The sequence below is a fragment of the Mesoplodon bidens genome, assembly GCF_964165515.1.
Source record: "Mesoplodon bidens genome assembly, chromosome: 17".
In the NCBI taxonomy this organism is placed as follows: Eukaryota; Metazoa; Chordata; class Mammalia; order Artiodactyla; family Ziphiidae; genus Mesoplodon; species Mesoplodon bidens.
Window position 1 is genome coordinate 63671091 of NC_138174.1, and position 24062 is coordinate 63695152.

The 24062-nt window shown below is 43.3% G+C and overlaps 1 protein-coding gene across 7 annotated transcripts in view; it reads right to left on the bottom strand.

Moving 5' to 3' along the window:
- DZIP1 (DAZ interacting zinc finger protein 1) overlaps positions 1-22098 on the bottom strand; it is a 53194-nt gene extending 31096 nt beyond the window's left edge. For 2 of the 7 annotated variants that reach the window (XM_081214496.1, XM_081214491.1), the window contains exons 1-9: positions 21841-22098; positions 20173-20282; positions 19238-19483; positions 18571-19125; positions 12516-12600; positions 10615-10739; positions 7857-8018; positions 3673-3810; positions 1882-1944 (exon numbers count right to left, since the gene is read on the bottom strand). In XM_081214496.1, coding sequence (XP_081070622.1) covers positions 1882-1944; positions 3673-3810; positions 7857-8018; positions 10615-10739; positions 12516-12600; positions 18571-19125; positions 19238-19273 — 1164 coding nt within the window. In that variant the 5' untranslated portion in view covers positions 19274-19483; positions 20173-20282; positions 21841-22098. Of the gene's footprint in view, positions 1-1881; positions 1945-3672; positions 3811-7856; positions 8019-10614; positions 10743-12515; positions 12601-18570; positions 19126-19237; positions 19484-20172; positions 20283-21840 lie in introns of all 7 variants that reach the window. The other 5 variants (XM_081214490.1, XM_081214492.1, XM_081214494.1 and 2 more) reach the window with 4 other exon arrangements.
- Between the last annotated feature and the right edge of the window lie 1964 nt (positions 22099-24062).

Consider the following 24062-nt stretch of genomic DNA (forward strand, 5'->3'; position numbering starts at 1 on the left):
TAGCTAAAAAGAGTAGGTTCAGGATGAGGCCACAGTGGTGGCTGACAGCCAGATTATTTTGGCTGCTCTGCAGAGAGCAGATTACAAGAGGAAAAGGTTGGAATTGGGAAACCAGTTACTGGGCCCTTTTAGAAATGGTGGGAGCTCAGTGGAGGATGGAAGCAACAGAAATGTCCAGAAGAACATGGATATGAGATACTCGGCAGGACCTGCCGATAGCTTGGAACTGGGGGCTGAGGGAGTGCATCTGAGTGGACTAGGATGCCATCAACCAAAAGCAAGACACCTCTGGGAACAAATCCAAGAACTTCATTTTAGACATGTTACGTTTAAGAAGCAGTGGAGATGTCAAGTACAAAGCTGGCTATTTCGTCTGGAGCCCAGAAGGGTGGCTTAGACTGGAGAAAGAAACATGGGCATTATATCTACACATAGCCCAGCCACTACTCCCCTTTAACATGTTCTCTGTTCAATTCCTGGAGCACCAGAACTATGAGAAATAAATTTCTGTTGTTTATAAGCTACCCAGTCTAGGTTGTTTGCCCAAAAGGGGATACAAAGGGCTACAAAACACATACAATTTAAAGTGAAAAAATAAACAGATGTTTTCCTGTCTTAAAATCTCAAATAAATCTACTTTACATTTTTTGCACTATTGTAAAAGCATTTTAACACTTAAATTTCTGATATACTCAGTGGAAAAGGAATAAGTGCTACAATTCATTTTTGTTTTCATTAAAATGACTTTAATGTGAACAATCCTGCTTTTTATAGGCAGACCTCAGAGATACTGTGTGTTCAGTTCCAGATCACAGCAATAAAGCGAATCACGTGAATTTTTTGGTTTCCTAGTGCATACAAAAGTTATGTTTATACTACACTGTGGTCTATTAAGTGTGCAATAGCGTTATGTCTTAAAAAAAAAACAATGTATATAGCTTAATTTAAAATACTTTATTGCAGGCTTCCCTGGTGGCTCAGTAGTTAAGAATCCACCTGCCAATGCAGGGGGCACGGGTTTAAGCCCTGGTCCGGGAAGATCCCATGTGTCGCGGAGCAACTAAGCCCATGCACCACAACTACGGAGCCTACACTCTAGAGCCCGCGAGCCACAACTACTGAAGCCCACGTGCCTAGAGCCGGTGCTCAACAAGAGAAACCACCGCAATAAGAAGCCTGCACACCGCAACAAAGAGTAGCCCCCGCTCACCGCAACCAGAGAAAAGCCCACGTGCAGCAACAAAGATCCAACACAGCCAAAAATAAAATAAATAAAAATTTAAAAAAATAAACTTTACTGCTAAAAAATGCATCATCTGACAATGCAGGGTTGCCACAAACCTTCAATTTGTAAAAAACGCAATTATCTGCAAAGTGCAATAAAATAAGGTATGCCTGTATTCAAAACTTATTTAGACTGCCACTCTGTAATGTTTAAAAATTAGAAACATGTATTCAACAATGGAGAAATGATTAAATAACTGATGATACAGCCATAAGATCATCATGGAGCCATTAAAAAAATCATGATTTTGAATAATATTTTAAAACATAGGAAACTGTTTATGATATATTAAATGAAAAATGTATAAAGTTATAGATATAAAGCAAAATTCAAAATCTGTGAGACATATTATGTGCATGGGTTTCTATACTTATAGAAATGCAACATTTACTGCATAGAAAAAAGACTGAAAGAAATTATAACAAAGCAGTAACACTGGTTATCTATGGTATTGGAATTATGAGTAATTTAAATTTTTGTTATATATTTCTCCACAAATGTCTTAAGTGGATAAATATTACCTTTATTATAGAGAAAAGCAAATATTCTTTTTAGAAAGACCCACTTTTTATAGGGCGTTGATTTCTTAATCTTACCTGCCTCTTCTCTTTCTTGTGATCTTGATGAAGAGCCTGAACTCGAGCTGTCCACTTGCTTTCCTACAAAATTAGTAAAACAAGAGTAATTTAGTGTAACTGTAACAATGACATCTACTCAAAATGGAAGCTTCCTTTTTAGTGAGTACCTACGAAACCCAACTATCTATTTGGTGACATTTTAGCAGGCATTTAAAAAAATAAATAAATACAGTCAAAAATGTTTATACACACTTGCACTTGGTTTTAACCTTATCCTCTGAGGCAAGGTTCAGCAAACATTTTCTGTTAAGGGGCTAATAGAAAATATATTAGACTCTGGGGGCCAGATGACTCAGTCACTACTACTATAAGTAGGAGAACAGCCATAAGTAATATGTAAATGAACAGTCATAGACGGTACATAATAGTATGGCTGTGTTCCAATAAAACTTAATTTAAAAAAACAGGTGCTAGCTTGTTAACCTCAGAAGCTGAAAGGAAACATCAAGGTTTCTGGGTCCATAGGTTCTGAACTGATAGAGCTCACAGGAAGGAGACAAAAGACATTTAGGTGGGACCTGAGGATTTCATAACTGGGTCCTTCAACTAGTGAGTCAGCAGCCTGCTGGGAGCAAATGCCAACAGTTCAGTTCAGGACCCAATTCCTGGTCCCCTACCGCATACCAGGCACCTTGTGGGGCAGCCGCTGGGCAGGCTGGGAGAGAACTAAGAGACGGGCCCTGCTTGCCCTGCCCGGAAGAACAGTGGACATACAATGGAGGGTTCCCACATTTTGTGCACGTGATCAGGTCCAGCTTGGAGGACTGTGGCAGTGCAATAACCCAGAACTCCAGGAGAACTCTCCAGAAGAGATGCCATCCCAGCTGAATAAGTGTCAGGGCCTGAAAACTGGGAGGTGCATGACAAAGAAAGCTGCAAAAGCAAAAGCAGAACTCAGATTGCCTCGTCCCCGGAACCAGGAGCTCTTTGGGGCTACTGGAGCGTCAAGGTAAAGGCAAGGATGGTGGGAGATGGCAGGACCAGATGCCCAGGGACTCTGAATGCTGGTGAAGGGTCCTAGACTTTGTTCTGTGAAAGATGGGGAGCCACTGAAGGATTCTAGACAGGATGGTGACATGATCACCCTGGCTATAACACGAAAGGTAGATTGAGGGGAGAGAGGCCAAGACAAGAAGCAGTGGCAATAGTCCATGTTCAAAAACACATTTACCTTTTAAAATGACATAATATTGCTTTTTGAAAAAATCCTGAATTCATAAGCTTTAATCTCTATGTTTCCTGACTAAAAAAAAAAAAAAAAAAAGTTCCCCTATATCAGTGTGACCAAAATAGCCAGGATGAAGGCTGTACTGATTACTGAGGTTCACTTCCAAATGATTGTAATTTATTTGATAAATGTAAAAGACCATCAGTTTGCCAATGCAGCCATATATTTACGCTCTAAAATAAGTCAGGGCTTCAATATGCCTTTCTCTGCCTTTTGAAAGTGGGTCTACATCTGAAATATGAAAAATAACTACTAAGGTAATATGAACCAATTCAAATAGATATTATTCAAGGAAATATTAAACAACTTTGCCAATTGTTCTGTATCCACATCTATCAGTCAATCAGTAAGTATCTAATGAACACCTATTATGAATTACACGTGTTAGGAGATAAGGAAAAAAGAATTAGTCACCTTCATCGTCACTGAAAGAGGCACTTTTTTGTAGATGGTGCTTACTGTAAATTACCTCACCAAGAAAGATCAGGCCTCTACTGCAGTAATCACCCACTTTTACCTACCTGACTACCAAGAAGTTGCATCACATTTTGGAAATCCTGGGGACACTGAGGACGTTCTTCTTTAAACTCATGTGCATCTTTTAATGTGCCTATGTTAGACTCGATCTCCATATAGGACTTCTGGATTTCTGACAATTGCTATAAAATAAAATTCAAAATCACTGGTACAGATGTTCATACTTTTATACGACTGACACAGAGAACAAAATTGGGGAGCACCTGACTATCCTCCTGGACATTCATCGTGCTTCTCCTGCTTCTCATTCCCAGTGGTTTTCCCGTTTCACTACCTCCAACAAAAGAACGTGCACTGGGTGAGAAAGGGAAAGGAAAACCTAAACTTTCTAATCTTAGATAATCGATCTTTAAAACTTTAACAGGCAGGCAACAGTGCCAGAAACAGAGGAACTGGGTGCAGCTGATTCTCAGGATGATTTAGTGAGGAGGCCAGCGTCATCCAGGGACCACTAGGGACATAAGGTTTTAATTTTACCCTTTGCTTGTAGGTTATTCCCAAAGTTACTGGCAGTAAATACCCTCAGAAGGTAATATGTTAACTTCAAAAACAAAAGGATGGGCGAGCATTGTCCCCTACTGCTTAAGTCTGGGCTGCACAAGGTAACTTCGTTCCAAAGAGCACAGTATGGGATGGGGGGCAGTGGGGTGGGGAGAAACCTGACAAATACTACCTCAGCCAGGTGATCAAGGTCAACATCAACAGTCATAAACCATGTAGATGGTATGTACCCTTGAAATGACGTGATGAAAATTGTACTTTATCTCTGAGGACTTCTTCCCCAAAACCCATAAACCCTGTCTAACCATGAGAAGAATATCAGGTAAATTCCAACAGAGGGGCATCCTACAATATACCTGAAAAGTACACCTTAAAACTGTCAAGGTCATCAAAAACAAGTCTGAGCCTAGAGAAACAAGACAACTAAATGTACTTAGGTATCCTGGATAGGACCCAGGAGCAGAAAAAGGATGTTAGGTAAAAGCAAAAGAAATCTTGGGCTTCCCTGGTGGTGCAGTGGTTGAGAATCTGCCTGCCAATGCAGGGGACATGGGTTTGAGCCCTGGTCTGGGAAGATCCCACATGCCGCGGAGCAGCTAGCCCCGTGAGCCACAATTACTGAGCCTGCGCGTCTGGAGCCTGTGCTCCGCAACAAGAGAGGCCGCGATAGTGAGGCCCGTGCACCGCAATGAGGAGTGGCCCCCACTTGCCGCAACTAGAGAAAGCCCTCGCACAGAAACGAAGACCCAACACAGCCATAAATAAATAAATAAAATTAAAAAAAAAAAAGCAAAAGAAATCTGAATGAAGTATGGTCTTTAGTTAATACTAATGTACCAGTATTGGCTCATTAATTGTAACAAATGTATGATACTAATTTAAGACGTTAGTAATGTGGAAAACTGTGTACAGGGCAGGAGAGGGGTATTTATATGGAACTTTCTGTACTATTTGCTCAGTAAACCTAAAACTATTCTAAAAAATAAAGTCTATTATTTATTTATTTTTTTTTGCGTTACGCGGGCCTCTCACCGCTGTGGCCTCTCCCCCTGCGGAGCGCAGGCTCCGGACGCACAGGCCCAGCGGCCATGGCTCACGGGCCCAGCCGCTCCGCGGCATGTGGGATCCTCCCGGACCGGGGCACGAACCCGTGTCCCCTGCATCTGCAGGCGGACTCTCAACGACTGCGCCACCAGGGAAGCCCCAAAGTCTATTATTAATAATAATTTTTAAAACCCTCTATAGCCAAAATGGGCGAACAACCCAAATGTCCATCGAATAATGCATAAATAAAATATGGTGTATCCATACAATGAAATATCATTCAGCAATAAAAAAATATTGATACATAACTACACCATGGATGAATCTTGAAAACATTATACTAAGTGAAAAGAAGCCCCTCACAAAAGATCACATTTTATATAATTCAATTTATATGAAATGTCCAGAACAGGCAGATGCATAGAGACAGAAAGTAGAGCTGTGGTTGCCAGGGGAGGGAGGGAGTGCCAATGGGTACAAGACTTCTTCTTTGGGCGATGAAATGTTCTAAAATGACTGTGATGATGGTTGCATAACTCTGTGAACATAATAAAAACCACTGAACTATACAGTTTAAGTGGGTGAATTGTATGATATGTAAACATCTTTAAAAAGTCGTTTTAAAAAAATATATGGGGCTTCCCTAGTGGCGCAGTGGTTAAGAATTTGCCTGCCAATGCAGGGGACGGGGGTTCGAGCCCTGGTCCGGGAAGATCCCACATGCTGCAGAGCAACTAAGCCCATGCGCCACAACTACTGAGCCCGTGCTGTAGAGCCTGCGAGCCACAACTACTGAAGACCGCGCGCCTAAAGCCTGTGCTCCGCAACAAGAGAAGCCACCGCAATGAGAAGTCCGAGCACCACAGTGAAGAGTAGCCCCCGCCTGCCGCAACTAGAGATAAATAAATAAATAAATGTATTTATTAAAAAATAATATATATATATATATATATGAATGGTAAAAAGTCCTAGGTGGGGAAAAGTCCAATTCTACAATGATCCTGGGGGCAGGGATAATCATGGAGGGAATCTCAGGCAAAAGAGCCATACTGGCAGCTTTATCACAAGGAAAAAAAAAATGAGTGTGGCCTTGATGGAGAAGACATAAAAAGCCAGTCTTAAATTGGTTACTATCAGAATCCACTACTGTAGGTAATACGACATCCCACTTTGAGAAGATGCCAAGGGTTTGAGTTCAGGAGAAGCCCCTGGAGTAGGGGTGGTAAAAGAACTACTACTGCCCACAGGTTCTGATGCTTAGAACCAAGCGAAACGATAGGGGATAGTTGAACCAACAGGGAGTTGACTGAAGAAAGCCCTATAGAAAAGACACAATGAGCCATCCCAAGTTAATTTCCCCTCCACTTTTTATGTGCGAATGACAACTTATGAAAAAGGTGAAAGAACAGTATAATGAACACCCGTTTCCCCTTCACCAGTTGTTAACCTCGTGCCACAGTTGCTTTGTACAGATATGTCAGCGGCTGGCAAACGTTTTCCGTAAAGAGCCAGATAGTATTTGACTTTGGGACACACGTGAGATCTTGGTCATAACCACTCAACTCCATGGCTCCAGCACAAAAGCTCCACAGACAAAGTGTGGAGGAAAGAGTATGGCTGTGTTCCAGAAACCTGCACTTGTGGACACTGAAAGGTAAACTTCATATAATTTTCATGTGTCGTGGAATATTTCTTCTTTTGACTTTTTTCAACCACTCAAAAGTGTAAAAAGCTTTCTAAGCTTGAGAGCCATACAAAATCAGGTGGTTTGTCAGGTCTGGGTCACAGGTCATAGTTTGCCAATCCCTGAGAGAGGGTTCAGGCCGTTTTAGAGAAGGATCTTAGCAGTATTCCAAAACTCTCCCTCTCTTTTAGTTTATAAACATGTTGGCCCCTAGAGGGAGCTCCAGACTCTTCCCTTGCCTCCTTTGCTTCACTGTGACCTCCGCTGCTCCCACAGGGAAGTGGAGGTTGCATTTAGCGACATCCAGCTCCCTCAAACCCCTGTCCTCCTCACCACCTAGGCCTGGGGTGAGGAAGGGGCCTGGCAAAGGCTCTCCCTCTGTCTTTCTGGGTCAGCTTCCTTCTCCCACATTGGCAATCTCTGTCAGTCTTTCTGGAAAGTTCCTTTGGAACTTTGGAAAGCTCTAAAACTCAGGGAGGGAGTTATTGTTTTGGGCTATCTAAACCTAACCAGCTAAGAAAGAGGGACCTTCTTCTCTGATCCATCTAAAATGTACCAAGTGTTCTGCACTGGGGTTTGGGGTCAAAGCTCCCACTCTCAAGGAAACGGCTTTTCTGACTTGCTCTCTCTTCCGTATGCCCCGAGCTCCCAAGACTCTCGGAGGAGCGGTGTCTGGGCCACGGCACAACAAAGGAACTTCTGGATCCACGGGCCACATTGCCACTCTAATGCCACCTCTCAAGGCCACAACTCTAACAATGCTATGAAGACTCCGAGGTTTAATACTTACATATTCTCAATGTTTTTTGTGGGTATTTTCGGGTGGAGCCACGTGGCTTGTGGGATCTTAGTTCCCCAACCAGTGATCAAACCTGTGCCCCCAGCACTGGAAGCTCAGAGTCCTAACCACTGGACCACCAGGGAACTCCCAATACTTACATATTCTAATGATGAAATCTTAGAAGTTAGTTCTTTAAACTCCTTCATACACATTTCCTTGACTTTTCCCATTTCATCAGCTAGTGTCTCCTTTTCTTCTTCTTTCCATCTATCAAATAACTTCAGAAATTCTCCCTCTTTTGTTTTCTGCATTTCATATTCCTGAAATTGATTTAATACATGGCTTTAAAAGCTCTGGTAGGCAGCAAGTATGCAGAAATTTAAATAAATGGACATAGCTTCACCTTAAATGGGTCAGCTAGACTTGGAAATTTCAGTTAGGCTTCTTCTGTTAGTTTGTTTTGGTTGCAAAAACACTGCATATAATGGCAGGTCTGTGCACAATGATTTTTCTAAACCAAAGGTAGCACAGCATCCTTTTGTCCTTACATTCCTTAAAGTACAAACACAGAGGCCCAAAGTCTCAAAAGTTCTATGATCTGTGAACTTGTAGAGTAGACATGCAATCGTGTGTAAAATGTAAACATACTTTAAAAGTCTATTGAGAAGAACCTTTCTTGATACCATACCAATTTGGGTAGAGTGGCCCCATCTCACCCTTAATAAACACAAATACATTTTTATATAAGCTAAATTCAAGGTCTGGTCTAATCAGCCTTTGATTTCTGGATGACCTTCTGCTGTGTTTTTTTTTTTTCACCTAACTGGGGACCTGAACTACACTACAAATAAACTCCACCTAGCAAACATACAGAACACTGCACCCAACAACAGCAGAATATACATTCTTGTTAAATGCACATGGAAGATTCACCAGGATAGACTATATGTTAGGCCTTAAAATGATGTTCAATTTTAAAAGGTTGATATCATGCAAAGTATCTCCTCCAACCACAACAGAATGAGGCCAGAAATCACTAACAAAAGGAAAACTGGAAAATTCACAAATGTATGAAAATTAAACAATATTCTCTTAAACAGCCAATGGGTCAAAGAAAACCTCACTAGGGAAATTCAAAAATACTTTAGGATGAATGAATATTAAAGCACAACATACCAAAAAAGGGAAGCAGACAAATCAGTGCTCAGAGGGAAATTTATAACTGTAAGCACTTACATTAAAAAAGGAAGGGGCTTCCCTGGTGGCGCAGTGGTTGAGAGTCCACCTGCCGATGCAGGGGACACGGGTTTGTGCCCCGGTCCGGGAAGATCCCACATGCCGTGGAGCGGCTAGGCCTGTGAGCCATGGCCGCTGAGCCTGCGCATCTGGAGCCTGTGCTCCGCAACAGGAATGGCCACAACAGTGAGAAGCCCGCATACCACAAAAAAAAAAAAAAAGAAGTTCTCAAGTGGCTAAAAAAGGTCATTACATAATGATAAAGAGGTCAATTCATCAAGAAACTATAACAATTGTAAATATATATGCATGAAGCATTGGAGCACCTAAAATATATAAAGCAAATACCAACAGAATGAGAAGGAGAAATAAACAACAATACAATAATAGTAGGGGGATTTTAATACCCCACTCTCAACAATGGGTCATCCAGACAGAAAATCAATACGGAAACACAGGAGTTGAACAACACTATAGACGAAATGGACCTAAAAGAGATATGCAGAACATCCTATCCAGTAACAGCAGAATACACATCCATCTCAAGTACATACAGAATATTCTCCAGGATAGATCATATATTAGGCCATAAAACAAGTATTAACAAATTCAGGAAGACGGACTTTATATCAAGTATTTTTTCTGACCACAATGTTATGAAACTAGAAAACAGTAACAGAAGGAAAAATTGAAATTCACAAATAACTGGAAAGTAAACAACACACTCCTGAACGACTAATGGATCAAAGGAAAAATCAAAAGGGGAATCAAAAACATCTTGAGACATTGGGGCTTCCCTGGTGGCACAGTGGTTGAGAGTCCGCCTGCTGATGCAGGGGACACGGGTTCGTGCCCCGGTTCGGGAGGATCCCACATGCTGCGGAGCGGCTGGGCCCGTGAGCCATGGCCGCTGAGCCTGCGCGTCCGGAGCCTGTGCTCCGCAAAGGGAGAGGCCACAACAGAGAGAGGCCTGCATACCGCAAAAAAAAAAAAAAAAATCTCGAGACAAATAAAATGGAAACACAACATACCGAAACTTATGGGATGCATTAAAAGCAGCTCTAAAAGGAAAGTTTATAGCTATAAACGCCTACATGAAGAAAAAAGAAAGATCTCAAATAAGCAACCTAACATTATACCTCAAAGAACCAGAAAAAAAGAACAAACCAAATCCCAAGTTAGCAGAAGGAAGGAAATGATAAAGGTTAGAGAAGAAATAAATGGAATACAGGATAAGAAGACAATAGAAAAGATTAAAAAAACTAAGAGTTGATTTTTTGAAAAGATAAACAAAATTGACAAACCTTTAGCTAGACTAACAAAGAAAAGAAAGAGGACCCAAATAAATAAAATTATAAATGAAAGAGGAGACATTACAACTGATACTACAGAATTACAAAGGATCATGATAGCCTACTATGAACAATTGCATGCCAACAAATTGGACAATCTAGAAGAAGTAAATTCCTAGAGACATACAACCTACAAAGATGGAATTATGAAGAAAGAGAAAATCTGAACAGATGAATAATGTAGTAAGGAGATTGAATCAGTAATCAAAAAACTCCCAAAAAAGAAAAGCTCAGGACCAGACGGTTTCATTAGTGAATTCTACCAAACATTTAAAAGGAATAAACCCCAATCCTTCCCAACATATAACTGTTTCTGAGTTTAGCATACCTTAGAGAATCTGACTGCACGGGCACGCTGTGCAGCCTCTAGCTGAGACCTGGTGAGCTGCAGCTGCTCCTGCAATATGTCGACCTCATTCTGGAGCTTGTCAGTCTGTGCCCTTGTCTTATACTCTGCTGCAACAGAAATACCTCGTTAAAATACCATCTCTTAGAAAACCTATCTGAAAACTTTTGCGGTACATCCTATTGATAAGACAAAGACAAAGGAAACTGCTTTTACTTGGGATATTACTTTTTTATGCCACATGAGCCAACTTTTACTCTCTACTATTCAATATTTATTTTCAGTCCTTCATATTATTGAGCGCTGAATTATTTTTAGCAGATTCTTTCAGCCACGAGATTGAGGTTGGATTATCCTACATAGATAGGGCGAGAGGCCATTCAGGGAGCAAAAATGGTACAAGGAATAATCCTGGGCTCTTCGTCAAGATGCCTGTCTTAGTCAGAGAAGGAAAGCAATAGCTTCCATGGCAGGTACCACAGTATTGAAATCTCTATGGTCACCATCCTTCTGGCTCCCACCGTACTCTCCTGAGAACCTCATCTGTGCTAAGATAAGCAGAGGCTGGCACTCAAAATGCAAACTTGGGCCATAACCCATCCATGGGGCAAAAAGGAACTACTGAAAAGTCGTTAAAGGGAGCAAGAAGTGAAGGGAAGAATACTTATGTACATGTACTTACATGCAGATGTACACATGACTGAATGGATATACATGTGTCTGTGAGTGTAGACATGAAAGGTATGGAAACCAAGGTAGAAAGTCAGAATCTCAAAGATGACCTGAAGAAATAATACTCATTTCAGAGTCCGAAATACTCTCTGAAACGAGTATGAGATAGAAGGTCAGTTTCACACTGAAGAGTGGTAGGTTAATTAAAATACTTCATCTTCCCTATTTCTCCAATACATTGCTAAATTGTATCACTCCTGGTGTGTCCCTTAGGAAACATGATAGCCATTCACCCCAATGTATAGGACAAAAGCCCAGGATCATCTTTGCTTCATCTCTTGCTCTCATGTTGAGTCACATCTCTGTGGCCTCTGCGTCCAGAATAAATCTTCTCCATCTCCACTTCTCCCACCTTCCCTGGCACCGTCCTGGTCCAGCTGCCACCTTCTCTCACCTGGGCTATCATGCAGCCTCCTCACCTTCCCAGCTGCTTCCACCTCTGCCCCTACAGTCCGTTCCCCAACTGCAGCTAGAGGGGTCATTTTAAGGTACAAATCAGATCATGTCCCCGCAACTTAAAATCCTCCAGTGGCTTCCCATTACGCTTATTATATCACCCATATGCCCACCCAGGGCGTTCAAGGCCCTACGTGAACTAGTCCGTTCCTAACCCACCACTGCCTTGTTCACCCTGCTCCACCAACCTTCTATCTGTTCCCCAAACACGCCGTGTCCTGCTTCTTCCTCATACACCCTCACAGTACGAGTTCCCCTTGCCTGGGATATACATTTCCCAGACTTCCCGCAGGCTGGGACCCCAGCATCATTCTGGTTTCTGATCAACTAACGCCTCCTTAATGAGGAGTCACTAGGAGTCACTCTCCATCCCGTTCTCCTACCTTATGTTCTTCACTGCACTTGCCACCATTTGAAAAGAATCACTCATTCATTTGTTTAAATGTGAATCCTCCATCCCTCCCACTAGGGTGTAGGAGAGCCAGACAGGGTCTGTCTTGCTTACGGCTGTATCCCCGACCCCTAAGGCAGTGCATGGCACATAGTAGGGGATCAATATTAACTAAATGAGTGAACAAGGACTATGACACTTTCTTTTAAAAGGATTGAGAGATGCTTTGGACCATGTCTCACTGAAAAAAAAAATAAAGGTACCAGAAAGAAAATAGATCTTTGAAGTAGCGCTCACGACTTACCAAGATGAGAATTTTCAGGGTGGCGGCGCTGAATATGACTTTGTAGAAAAGCTTGGTTCATAAAGGTCTTGTCACAAAAACAGCACTGAAAAGGAGAGAGCAACAAATCCAAGTGTCTGTAACAAGTGCCCTTCCACCTAATTTGAATTAAAATTTGGGTACCTGAAGCACTATCTCTTGGGCGATTTCCCCCAAAAGTTACCACCCTGGCAAGTGATACTGAAAGCATAACTAAAAAGACATACAAGACCAGGGTGTTCTTCCCAAACTGAACACAGGACAGTGAAAGCCATCTCTTGACAGTTAAAGTAGCCCATCTTGGTGGTTTCTGGAACCCCTGATGCTGCCCGTTAAGACTGGTGGTTCACAGCCCGCCAGCATCAACTTGTTCATGACACTCGTCATGCCAGCCTCTTCCTGTCCCTCAAGCAAGCCAGCTTCAGAGCCTTTGCATTGGCTGGCCCCCTGCCCGAATCTTCCCTGGACCTTCCCATGACTGGCTCCTTCTTGACATTCAAGATGTCTTTTACGGAGCATCTTCCACGCTGGGGCTGAGCTGCGCGTCCTCAGCAAATCTGCCTGGATGAGCCTCCTGACAGGCACTGTCCCATCACACTGTCTTGTTTTCATCATTGTACATCTCACCAGTTAATATTTTCAGGTTTCTATACTTCACTTGCTTATCGTCTCCTGCCTAATCCCTCTAGGTTCTAGAATGTCAGCTTCCTGAGAGCATGAACTCTTTTCTCTCTCATTCATAGCTTTATCCCCAGAGACCAGCATTAAAAAATCATTGAGCACATGCTTAGAAATATTTGGCCTCCTAAAATGAATTTACTGGGGAAAAAAAATCAATCCTACCAATATCTCTATTCTCTACTTTAACACAATTTTTAAGCAAAAAATTCAACTTGTTTCATCTATATCCTCCCCCCTGGATTACTCTGAAGTAAATCTTGGATACTGCATATTTCATTTGTCAATATTTCAGAATCTATCTCCAAAAGGACTTTCTTTTAACACAATCATAATATTATTATCCCACATTTTAAAATGTGAAAATTAATTTCTTAATTATTAACAAATATCCAACCATTTGTTTATTTTTTCCCCAATATTTCACACATTGTCTTAGAAAACATTTTTGCAGTTTGTTGTGAATCAGGATCCAAATAACGTCATATCCTGCAACTGGTTGTTTTGTCTCTTAATTCTGTTTCTGTCTATAGGCTGAGCCTCCAAACTCCTTTTCCTTATCATTCTTTTGCTGAAGAAACTGAACATTTGTCCTGCAGAGTTACTCTCAGTCTGGATTTTGCTGTTTCATCTCTATTGTGCTATTTACATGTTCTCCTATTCAGCTTTTGCCTTACTCTTAATGAGTATAATTGCATCAGAAAACTTTAGGTTCTAATTTCCCAGAAAATTAACATTATGGCATATTTCTCAGCATTACATATCAGAGGATCTTTACAGCATCTTTTACGACTTCTCTGCTCATGAGGACTGTTCTGGTTTCCTCACAACAGTTTAGGGACTGCCCACACTGGCTCGGGTGTAAGTGTGGCTCTTGGGCTACACACAGCACTGGAGAAAGGAAAAGAAGAGGACACATGGAAGTGTAACTTTTAATTTCTCAAAATAGAAAATATGTATTTTAACTATTGCAATAATACAGAAGACTCATGAGCTCAGGGTAAGAAGGGGTTCATGCTCCAAAAAGAAAAGACTGACATTTTGACTACATCAACATGAAACACTTCTATGACAAAAATACCAAAACAAAGTTAATAGACTTCTGGTTTCTGGATCTGCATGTAAGGAGCTTGAAAATCGCCACTCCATCCTAACAACAAGGAAAAAGCTGAACAGACTGAAAAATCCACAACTCTTCTTGGATCTGTAAGAGAGGGGAGGCTACAAGGGCAAACCACTGCCCCTGAGTGTGCTTTTCAACACTACACTTTAAGTCCTTGCTAATGTAATAAGGCAAGAAAAAAATTAAAAGATATACAGACTGGGAAGGAAGACACAGAACTGTCTTTGTTTGCAGGTGACATGATCGTCTATGTAAAAAATCCAAAAGAATTGCCAAAAAAAACCTGGAACTAATAACCAGGTATAGCAAAGTTTCAGGATATGAGGTTAATATACAAAAGTCAACTGCTTTCCTATATACCAGTAATGAACAAGTGGAATCTGAAATTTAAAATGTAATAACATTTACATTAGCACCCCTCAAAATGAAATACTTAGGTCTGTTGATAATGGGGGAAGCTATGCATGTGTAGGGGCAGGAGATATATGGAAACTTTTTGTACCTTCCCCTCAATGAAACTAAAATTGCTCTAAAAGAAAAAACTTAAGTTCACACAAAAACCTGCAAGTGAATGTTTACAGCAGCATTATTCATAATAGCCAGATACGGGTTCCAGGCAAGATATCCTACAAAAGTAAAAGGTTAACAGACTCTGATTCATGTACACCATGGAATACTAGTCAGTTTTTAAAAAATGAATGGATTAGTGATACCTGAAACAACTGGTCTATCAGGCCCCAAAGCCAAAACTATCTGATCTACCATCACTGGGATTAAAACGTACTTTATAATAGATCTTACAGTAATTAGAAACTTAATAAAAGATCATTCTTTACAATGAAAAACAGCAGGAGGTTCAGGAATCCTACTTATTGCACAAAGATTCTGCCTTAGAAATAATGAAGTTCCCTTTCAGGGTAAGAAGGTGGGAAGGAATTCTACATCACGTAGAATCAAATTTCTCCATTAATAAGATAATTATAAAACTTTAAAAAATGCTGTAAAAACTTTATCCTATAACCCTTTGCCTTTTCTTAAAAAATAGTTTTAAATATATGATAAATATGTTTGATATACAGATGAATGATATAAACTTCTATTTCAAAGGAGTTCCCTTAAAGCATCTTTAGGACAGAAAGTGACATAATGCATTAAGAAAAATTAGGTACTATAAACTATTCATAGAAAGGAATCAGATACTCTTTCCCTGACAACCCCAGGGATATAATATGTTAAATTATGTTCAGGGTAATTGGTTTCAGAATGTTGACTACATGTAGGTTGTATGCTATATAAAACATGGAAATGTCTTAATACCACTTCTATCCAAAATCATTAAAAATTTAAAAATACTTAGTGTAATGGAATTAACACAAGAATTCAGGATTCCTTTATCTAAATGAGTAGGATGGAGGCTTTTGATTCCTCCAGATGTTTTTTAAGACCTCTCAAAGACAATGACAGAGAATAGGAGATAAAGATTTTCACCATGCCCACTAAGAGCTAGGCCCCGTTACATCACTGTCTTTTAAAATTTCCATGGCAACCACTTTATCCATGAAGAAATCAAAGCTCAGGAAAGTTAAGTTGCAGCCTTATTGGTTGCACAGTTTGACCCATGTCTCTCTGACAGCAAGATGCATGCTTTTTCTACTCCTCAACACTCATATCCAACTCCAAGGGGCTCAATAATTGGAACAAGGGACAGAAATTCACTGACAGATTCCAAAATCTATCTGTGTTTCTGAAGTGTGGGGAGGAATCTGAGTCTTCCAGCTGTGAAAATGAAAGGTCTTCTTAGAGTCTAAGTCCTATTATAATCCACTGGAAATTTTTAGTTTTTAAAGTTTTAAAAATAATTTGATAGCCAGATCACTGGTACACACTTGCCTTTACACATGGCCATCAAACTTCCCCGGCTGTTGGAGGTTTCTATTTAAATAAAAATTCACACTGCAGACTAAAGTCAAATAACTATTTAAAAAAAATCAATTGACTTCCCATAAATTTTACTATAGGCCAAATATCCCTAGCTTACGAATCTGTAACAAAGATCATAACACCGTGGAATCCCTGCTAGCTTACATGCCAACTATTCTGAGCAGCAGTCTTTGACTACCCCTCCCTGAAACACTGACTCTCACAGCATCTCAGCACTGTGACCTCTGGCCTTCTGGTCTGAGGATTCATAAAGAGATAGGTCACAGGTAGCCACAGCTCACTACAGGGAAGCCACTGCAGAAATCAACATCCACTTGTTGGATGCTATTTACTGAGCTTTCCTGGTGCTATACATGCATTATCTCACGGGATTCTCAGAGCAACCCTACTACTAATGTTCTCATTTTCCAGATGAGGAAACTGAGGTTTAGAAGTTAAAAGACTTGCACAGAGGAATAGGTGGAATCCAAACCCAGGTAATCTAACTCTGGAGTTGTCACCCTAAAGGCTCTCACTGCTCAAGAACTCCATAAAGAGACAATGGTAAGTCTCTTACTAGAGGGCGGAGTATACGTGTACTACACTAAGTAGGAAAAGGTGGTGTGGTCATTTCTATCTCTTCTTGGCCACACCTGGGCACACCATACAGCTACCACCGCCATTCGAAGTTTGAGTGGCCAAGAGTTGGCAGGTGTCACTCATTTGATAAAAGTGAGCCATTACTTTTTTATCCTCATATTATCATTCACATTTGAAAATCTTTACTTACGAACAGCTATTTTTATGATAACCAAAAGAACGAAAACGAAGTTTATAAACATAAAATTTTTATGTTACAGGTTTTAATGTTTCACTGAATAATACCAAAGCCAGGTAAACTTTTTTTAATGTTTTAAACAGAACCTATTCTATCCATTTTACGATAAATACATTTAAAGAGCCATCTCAGTACTATTTATAAATATTTAGTTTTTAAATAGCATTTATGAAACAAATAGGCAATTAGAGACATCAGGTATCATTGGATGACTATACCTAAAGGTTGTATACCCAAACATTAAGACTTTCTAACAGCATTCTTTCCCAACTGTTCACCTAGTTTAAGTACACTTCTCTCAAGGCTCCTGTTAGGTCAGTCTTAAGCCCTATTAACCTCACTGTTTTCTGAGCCCTACTCCCAGTTCTCCACCCTCACTCCTGCTTTGGCTCCACCATTACCTAAATCCACTGAGGCCTTTTAAGTCCTATTTAGCCAAAATGACTGGAATGTAGGGGTGTGAAATCAATCTTGTCAGTCTATTGCTTACTTTGATATCTTCATCAAACATTCTTTGCTTCTTCCACCTCACCAATAAAAAAGATAAATATGCTGATTTCTGTTACACACAAAAATTACAATATTTATCTTGGGTTCAATGTCTAACCCCTAACAGTTGGGAGATTAAGAACAAAAAGGCAAAATTTAAAAAAATTTTAAGTAGTATTGTTATATCAGCAAGTATTCTCCTGCTTAGGAAATATACACATTGAAATACTTAAGAGTCTGCAACTCACTGCCAAATGGTTCAAAAGTAATAGTATGATATAGAGACAGAGAAAATAAAGCCAATGTGGCAAATGTTAATAATTGGTGTAAGGAAGTTTTTGCACTGATCTTGTAATCTTTCTGTAAATTTAAAAATATTTCAAAATTTAAAAATGAGGGAAAAAATCCACAAATTTAAGCATTCCATATCATTTGGGGCCGGAGCTCAACAGCAAATTGTACCTGGTTTATTTTTCATCACTCCGATTAGGAGGAAGAAACAGTTTCTTTTTTTTTTTTTGCGGTATGTGGGCCTCTCACTGTTGTGGCCTCTCCCATCGCGGAGCACAGGCTCCGGACGCGCAGGCTCAACGGCCATGGCTCACGGGTCCAGCCGCTCCGCGGCATGTGGGATCTTCCCGGACTGGGGCACGAACCCGTGTCCCCTGCATCGGCAGGCGGACTCTCAACCACTGCGCCACCAGGGAAGCCCCGAGAAACAGTTTGTTAAACAACCAGCTTTTAGATAATTCAATAAAGCCCTTCAGTCAACGTTACTTAATTATTAACCCTATGTTAGTCTACACAAGGTAATGAACCATGTTATCTGTTGGTTAAAATTACTCTTTCGCTTAAATATATGCTGTTTCTTCTAATTTAGAGTACATATTGGGAAAAAAAAAAAAGTCAGTGCTATAGGAAAGGACTCTCAATATCCCAGCCAGTAGGAATTGAGGGTTTTATTGGGTAATCACAAGGCAGCTTCCCACCTGGTAATAGCTGGCTTTGGCCTCAATCATCAGCTGCTGGGTGGAGATCAACTTTTTCCTCCGTTTACACTCTTCCTTGAGTAACTTGATCTCGCCGGCCTGCTTGGTGTGGAGCTTCTTGCTCTGCTCGCACTCGGCCCGGCTCAGGCGCAGCCCCTCCTCCAGGCTGTGCAGCTGCGAGGTGAGGAACTGCTGCGAATGCAGCAGGTACTCGATGGTGAGCTGCGCCAGGCGGATGAGCTTCAGCAGCACAGGGTCCACCCCCGACTGGCACTGCGGGCACTTCTCGTCCTCCAGCTTGCAGAAGGTGATGTTCATGATGTTCTCCTGCAGCGTGAGCACGTCCACGGCTCCTACCACCTTGTCCACGTCGATGGCGCTCAGCCGCCGCCAGTCCAGGCTCTCCAGCCGCGGGCGGAACTGGAAGAACGGCAGGGGGCCCGAAGCCGCGGTGGCGGGGCCGCAGGCCATGGCGGCCCCGCCCAACGAGACGGCTGCGGAGGCGGGTCTCTCCAGGCCGTGGGCGAGCGAGCAGTAGACGTGATTCTGAAAGGGCTGCGGGAAGGACAGAGAATGGGGGAGGCGGAGGGGGCTGGGAGTTCTGTGGAGTCCCCGCCTCCCCAGCCCGGCAACGGCAGGCGGGCATCCCCGGCTTGCCGCCTCTTACCATGCTTGGAAGCAAATCCGCCGCCTCTGCCGGCATCGGAGGTGGGGGCAGTCCCGTCTACCCGGGCCGGGCCGCCTCCCGGGACGCCGCCGCCTCACCCCTCGGAGCTGGGAGAAGGCCGGGTTCCGGGCGGTGGCGGCGGGCTAAGGCCTGGGCGTCTAGGCCGTTGTTAATGGCAACGCCCGGCGCGTGCACCTGGAGCAAAGCGCGAGCCGGCCAGCTCGCGGTCAGCGTGCGCCCAGGGCCCTGCGGGACCAAAGAAGAACTCGTCGTGGGCCAGCCGAGGACACACCGGTCCACCTCGAGAGGGCACACTTCCTGAGCTCCGGCTCGCGGGGCACCACCTTGCAAGTCTCTAAGGCGTGGGGAGCCACATCCTAGCTGCCAGCCTCTGATCCTCGCCTTAGGTTTTTGAGATTAGAAAGAATCATTCATCCTCCTCTTTCACGCACAGCTCAGAAAACGTGAAGCAACAAATCTATGTAAAATTAAATGGGATGGAGGGGGCCTAGCTGCGAAAGGGCACGAAGACACTTTGGGGTATAATAAAAAAATGTTCTCTGTTTTGATTGTCTTGTTGATTACCTGGGCATATACATGTTTCAAAACTCACTGAATGGTACACTGAAAATTAACGGTGCATTTTGTACATTATACTTCAATAAAGTTGTTTTAAAAATTAAATTTGTAGTGTAGTTAATTATATTTGATGGACGTCTTCCTAAATTTCTTACATTCAAGATACTTTTTTAAATGGAGTCTTTCTTCCTCTCTGGGTTGGCCACCTAGATATAACATTCGGATAGAATTTCAAACCAAATAACTTCCCCAAATATGTAATACCTTACTTGTCTTTCCAAAAGGATACTTTTTTCAAAATGTGAAGATAAAGACAATTATATGGAGGGGGAACTTTACAGGGCCCTGGTATTTACCTTACAAACTTGTGTGGTAGCTGCATTCTGTTTTCTGGAGAGGCTGAACTATTTCTAGCAGCAATTCGTAGACCTCAGGCCTCTCATTCTCGAGGTCTTCTGGGAGCTGCCTGTGGTTACCATAGAGATGGATGAACTGAGGAAAAGCCAGCCATTCCTCAGTCCACCGGGGTGTCCCTGCTTGGACCAACCATCAGGAAAATTTTTGTCTCTCCTAACAGCCAAAGAACAGACGGAACGAAAATACAGTTCAGAGTAACTGGAAGCAAACTTGTAATGTCAAACATTTCTAGCCCTTTCTAGACACTGAGAACTAGAAATAAGCCCACAGGAAAGCATCCAGAAACTAAGCATACACTTGATAAGACTTCATAGAAGCCGTGCATCCAAATAATTTTGAACGGGATTTTGAAAGAAAAAGAGCTATTATCGATTAACCACAGCCAGCATGACAGTCTTAAAGATCTAGCTTCAAAGTCTGATTCTTCCATTTACTTGCTGCCTGACCTACAAGTTACAGCAGCCCTAGGCTTCAGTTTCCCAGTCTGTTAAATAGACGTCAGGATAACGACCTGGCAGGTCTATGTACCCTGGCCTCCATCCACTGGGCTGCAGGATCAGCGGGAACAAGGGCCGTGGTCTCTCTTGCTCACCGTTATATCCCCAGCACCTGGCATAGATCAGGCACGGAGAGGCGCGTTAAGAATTTGCCAAAAGGACACGTGGATAAAGAATGATCCGAATGAGGGGCTTCCCCCGTGGCTCAGTGGTTAAGAATCCGCCTGCCAATGCAGGGGACATAGATTCAAGCCCTGGTCCGGGAAGATCCCACATTCCGCGGAGCAACTAAGCCCGTGCTCCACAACTACTTAGCCTGCGCTCTAGAGCCCGTGAGCCACAACTACTGGGCCCGCATGCTGCAACTACTGAAGCCCGAGTGCCTAGAGCCCGTGCTCTGCAACAAGAGAAGCCATCGCAATGAGAAGCCCGCGCACCACAAGGAAGACTAGCCCCCGCGGGCCGCAACTAGAGAAAGCCCAGGGGCAGCAACAAAGACCCAGACAAAAATAAATTAATTTAAAAAAAAAAAAGAATGATCCGAATGAATTAGGCGCTTAGGAAACGTCAGCTCCCGGCCCCTGTCCCTCATATTTCCTGTGCTCCCGGGCTCTGGGTCCAAGCCCTTGAAACTTGGGGGTCTATCCGCGCGCTCCCACTGCATTCGGGAGAGGAGGCGCGCGGGGCTCGAGGCGCCCATCTCCGTTCCCCGCCACCACTCCGGCCCCGAGCACCGCGCCGCTGGCCACCCTCGCCCCTCGGCTGAATCTGAGTCGCAAGATGGCCGGAACAGGAAAGAAGGGGGCACACTTTCCCGTTCCCTCTGCAGGGCCGCCAGCCGGGCGCAGCGCCTCCTGCCCCGGGCGCACCATGGGGACGACCCGCCGAACCCACAAAGACAAAGGCCGGGGAACGCGGGCTCCAGTGGGGCCCCGGCGCCGCCCCTTAGAAGGCAAGCAAACGGGGAGTGGGGGGCTGCGGCAGCCAGGCCAGCGGGGTCTGCAGCGCCTCGGCTCGCAGCGGGAAAAGAGGAAGGAGGGCCCGGCTTCGCGGACACCCAGAGGCCCCGGCCTCCCCTGGGCGCCTGGCGCATCCCTGACCTCGACTCACCCCAGCTGCGCGCTCCTGGGCGGGCGGGCGCCGGGCGCTGCAGGCGGACAGGGGCGAGGCTGGGGACGCAGACTCCAGGGGCGCTGCTGGCACGGGCGGGCCCGTGGAGGCCGAGGAGCAGCCGGGCGGGAAGCGGCGGGCCAGCTCCTTCTTCCAGGACGTAGGATGAGGCCTATCTGTTCTGGGCAAGTTGTGGCGAGGCTAGCCGCCTGGCGCCTCTCCAGGCCCTCCCAGATTCCCGGCCACGGGAGCCTCGGGATCCCCCACCCCCCTCCCGCCCCCTCCCGCCCCCTCCCCTCTGCGATCTCCCTCCGGCCTTTTCTCTCTACCTCCCGGCTCCTCCGGCAGCTGGGCGGGACTGTGCGCGTCTAGACCGCCGCGCGAAAATGCGCTCCGCCAATCCCGCTGTTGGTGCAGACACGTGGTGCCTGGGCGCGCTCTGTTGCTGCCGTGGGATGCTACTTTTCAAAGAGAAACCAGATTCACTCTTACCCTGCGGTTAGCCTAACGCCCAGCTAGCTAATTTCCCATAGAGGCAGGGGCTTTTTGTGAATTCCTTCTAAGAAGAGATGCATTTTAATCGCAGAAGTCTGCAGATGCAAGAGACCTTGTAGGACTATCTCATGCAGCCTTGCACCTGAGTGACGGGGAAAACAGGATTAAAGACCATGTACCGAAGCACACAAGGATTTAAACCCATCTAGATTCCGCGTCTCTTTTGGCTATGCCCATTTTAGGACGAAAGGCGTGGATCTCTGTTGGCAGAAAGTTTGTCGGTGGGGGAGAGGGGACGTCCGGGGTCAAGAGTAAGGTGACTGTTTTTTAACCTAAAATTGGAACACTCGGTCTAACAATGGGGCAAAATTCCATATAATGCGTAATCCAGAGAGTATGCACATATTTTAACAACCATGAGGTTGACCCAGATTGAGAAATTTGAGTGCATCTTTTGCAAAATCTTACTGTCTGTTGTAGAAAAATAGTTCTTCAGTTAGAAAGGAGTAACTTCAGAATTGTTGTTGGATGACAACGTGTTACTGTAAAATGCCTTTCCTTGTGTTTCTCTTTGACTGAATTAACTTTATCGGCTACTTTATTTAGCACAAGGCATCAAAAATAGTAATAGCTCAACAAGTGTTTATGTTGAATTCCTTTCTTGTGTTAGTTTTTACTTAAAATCATAAGACCTAGGACAACCTTAACAAGTTTTTAAAAATTTGTCCAATTTCAATTTAATGCTTAAATTTGAAAGATCCAGGATCCCATAAAAATGCTCTAAAGTAGTATGGGTAAAGATTTCTAGATAGAAATTTCAGGCAATGTGAAGGAGATATGGCCACTGCTTTGCAAAATCTATATACTCTGTAGCCCTTTGCGGTGTGTGTGTGCGTGCCTTAGAGGATAATTGCTTAATTAACATTATTTGACAATACACCATTTGTGTTACCAGCATGCCCATCCCCAACTTTCAGTATATTACGGCACATATGCAGAATTGGAAGAAATAAGATGAACCAGTTGACCTTGGCATGGCATAGCGGCAATCATACATTCTTTTTTTTTTAATTTAATTAATTAATTTATTTATTTTTGGCTGTGTTGGGTCTTCGTTGCGGCACACGGGCTTTCTCTAGTTGCGGTGAGCGGGGGCTACTCTGTTGCAGTGCACGGGCTTCTCATTGTCGAGGCTTCTCGTTGCGGAGCACGGGCTCTAGGCTCTCGGGCTTCAGTAGCTGTGGCACGTGGGCTCAGTAGTTGTGGCTTGCGGGCTCTACAGCTCAGGCTCTGTAGTTGTGGAGCACAAGCTTAGTTGCTCCGCGGCATGTGGGATGTTCCCGGACCAGGGCTCGAACCTGTGTCCCTTGCATTAGCAGGCAGATTCTTAACCACTGGGCCACCAGGGAAGCCCAATCATACATTCTTGATCCTTTCAAACCTCTTATACCAGTTATCACAGCTGAGCAGGGTGTTGCTCTGGTAATTAAATAATTAAAAAATTTTAAATTATTTAGGTATCTGTCTCCTGCATCAGACTATGAGAACCTGACATGTTCTAGCACACGGAGCACATAGTAAGTGCTCAAAAAATATGTGGTTTTTGAAGACAGAAATGATCCTAAAAAAGGAAAATAGAAGTATTGGTTACTATTGATCATTTTGTATAGTTAGTAAATTAAAGTGTTATATCTGAATTTATTTCAAATTTTTGTTTTCATTTCTCC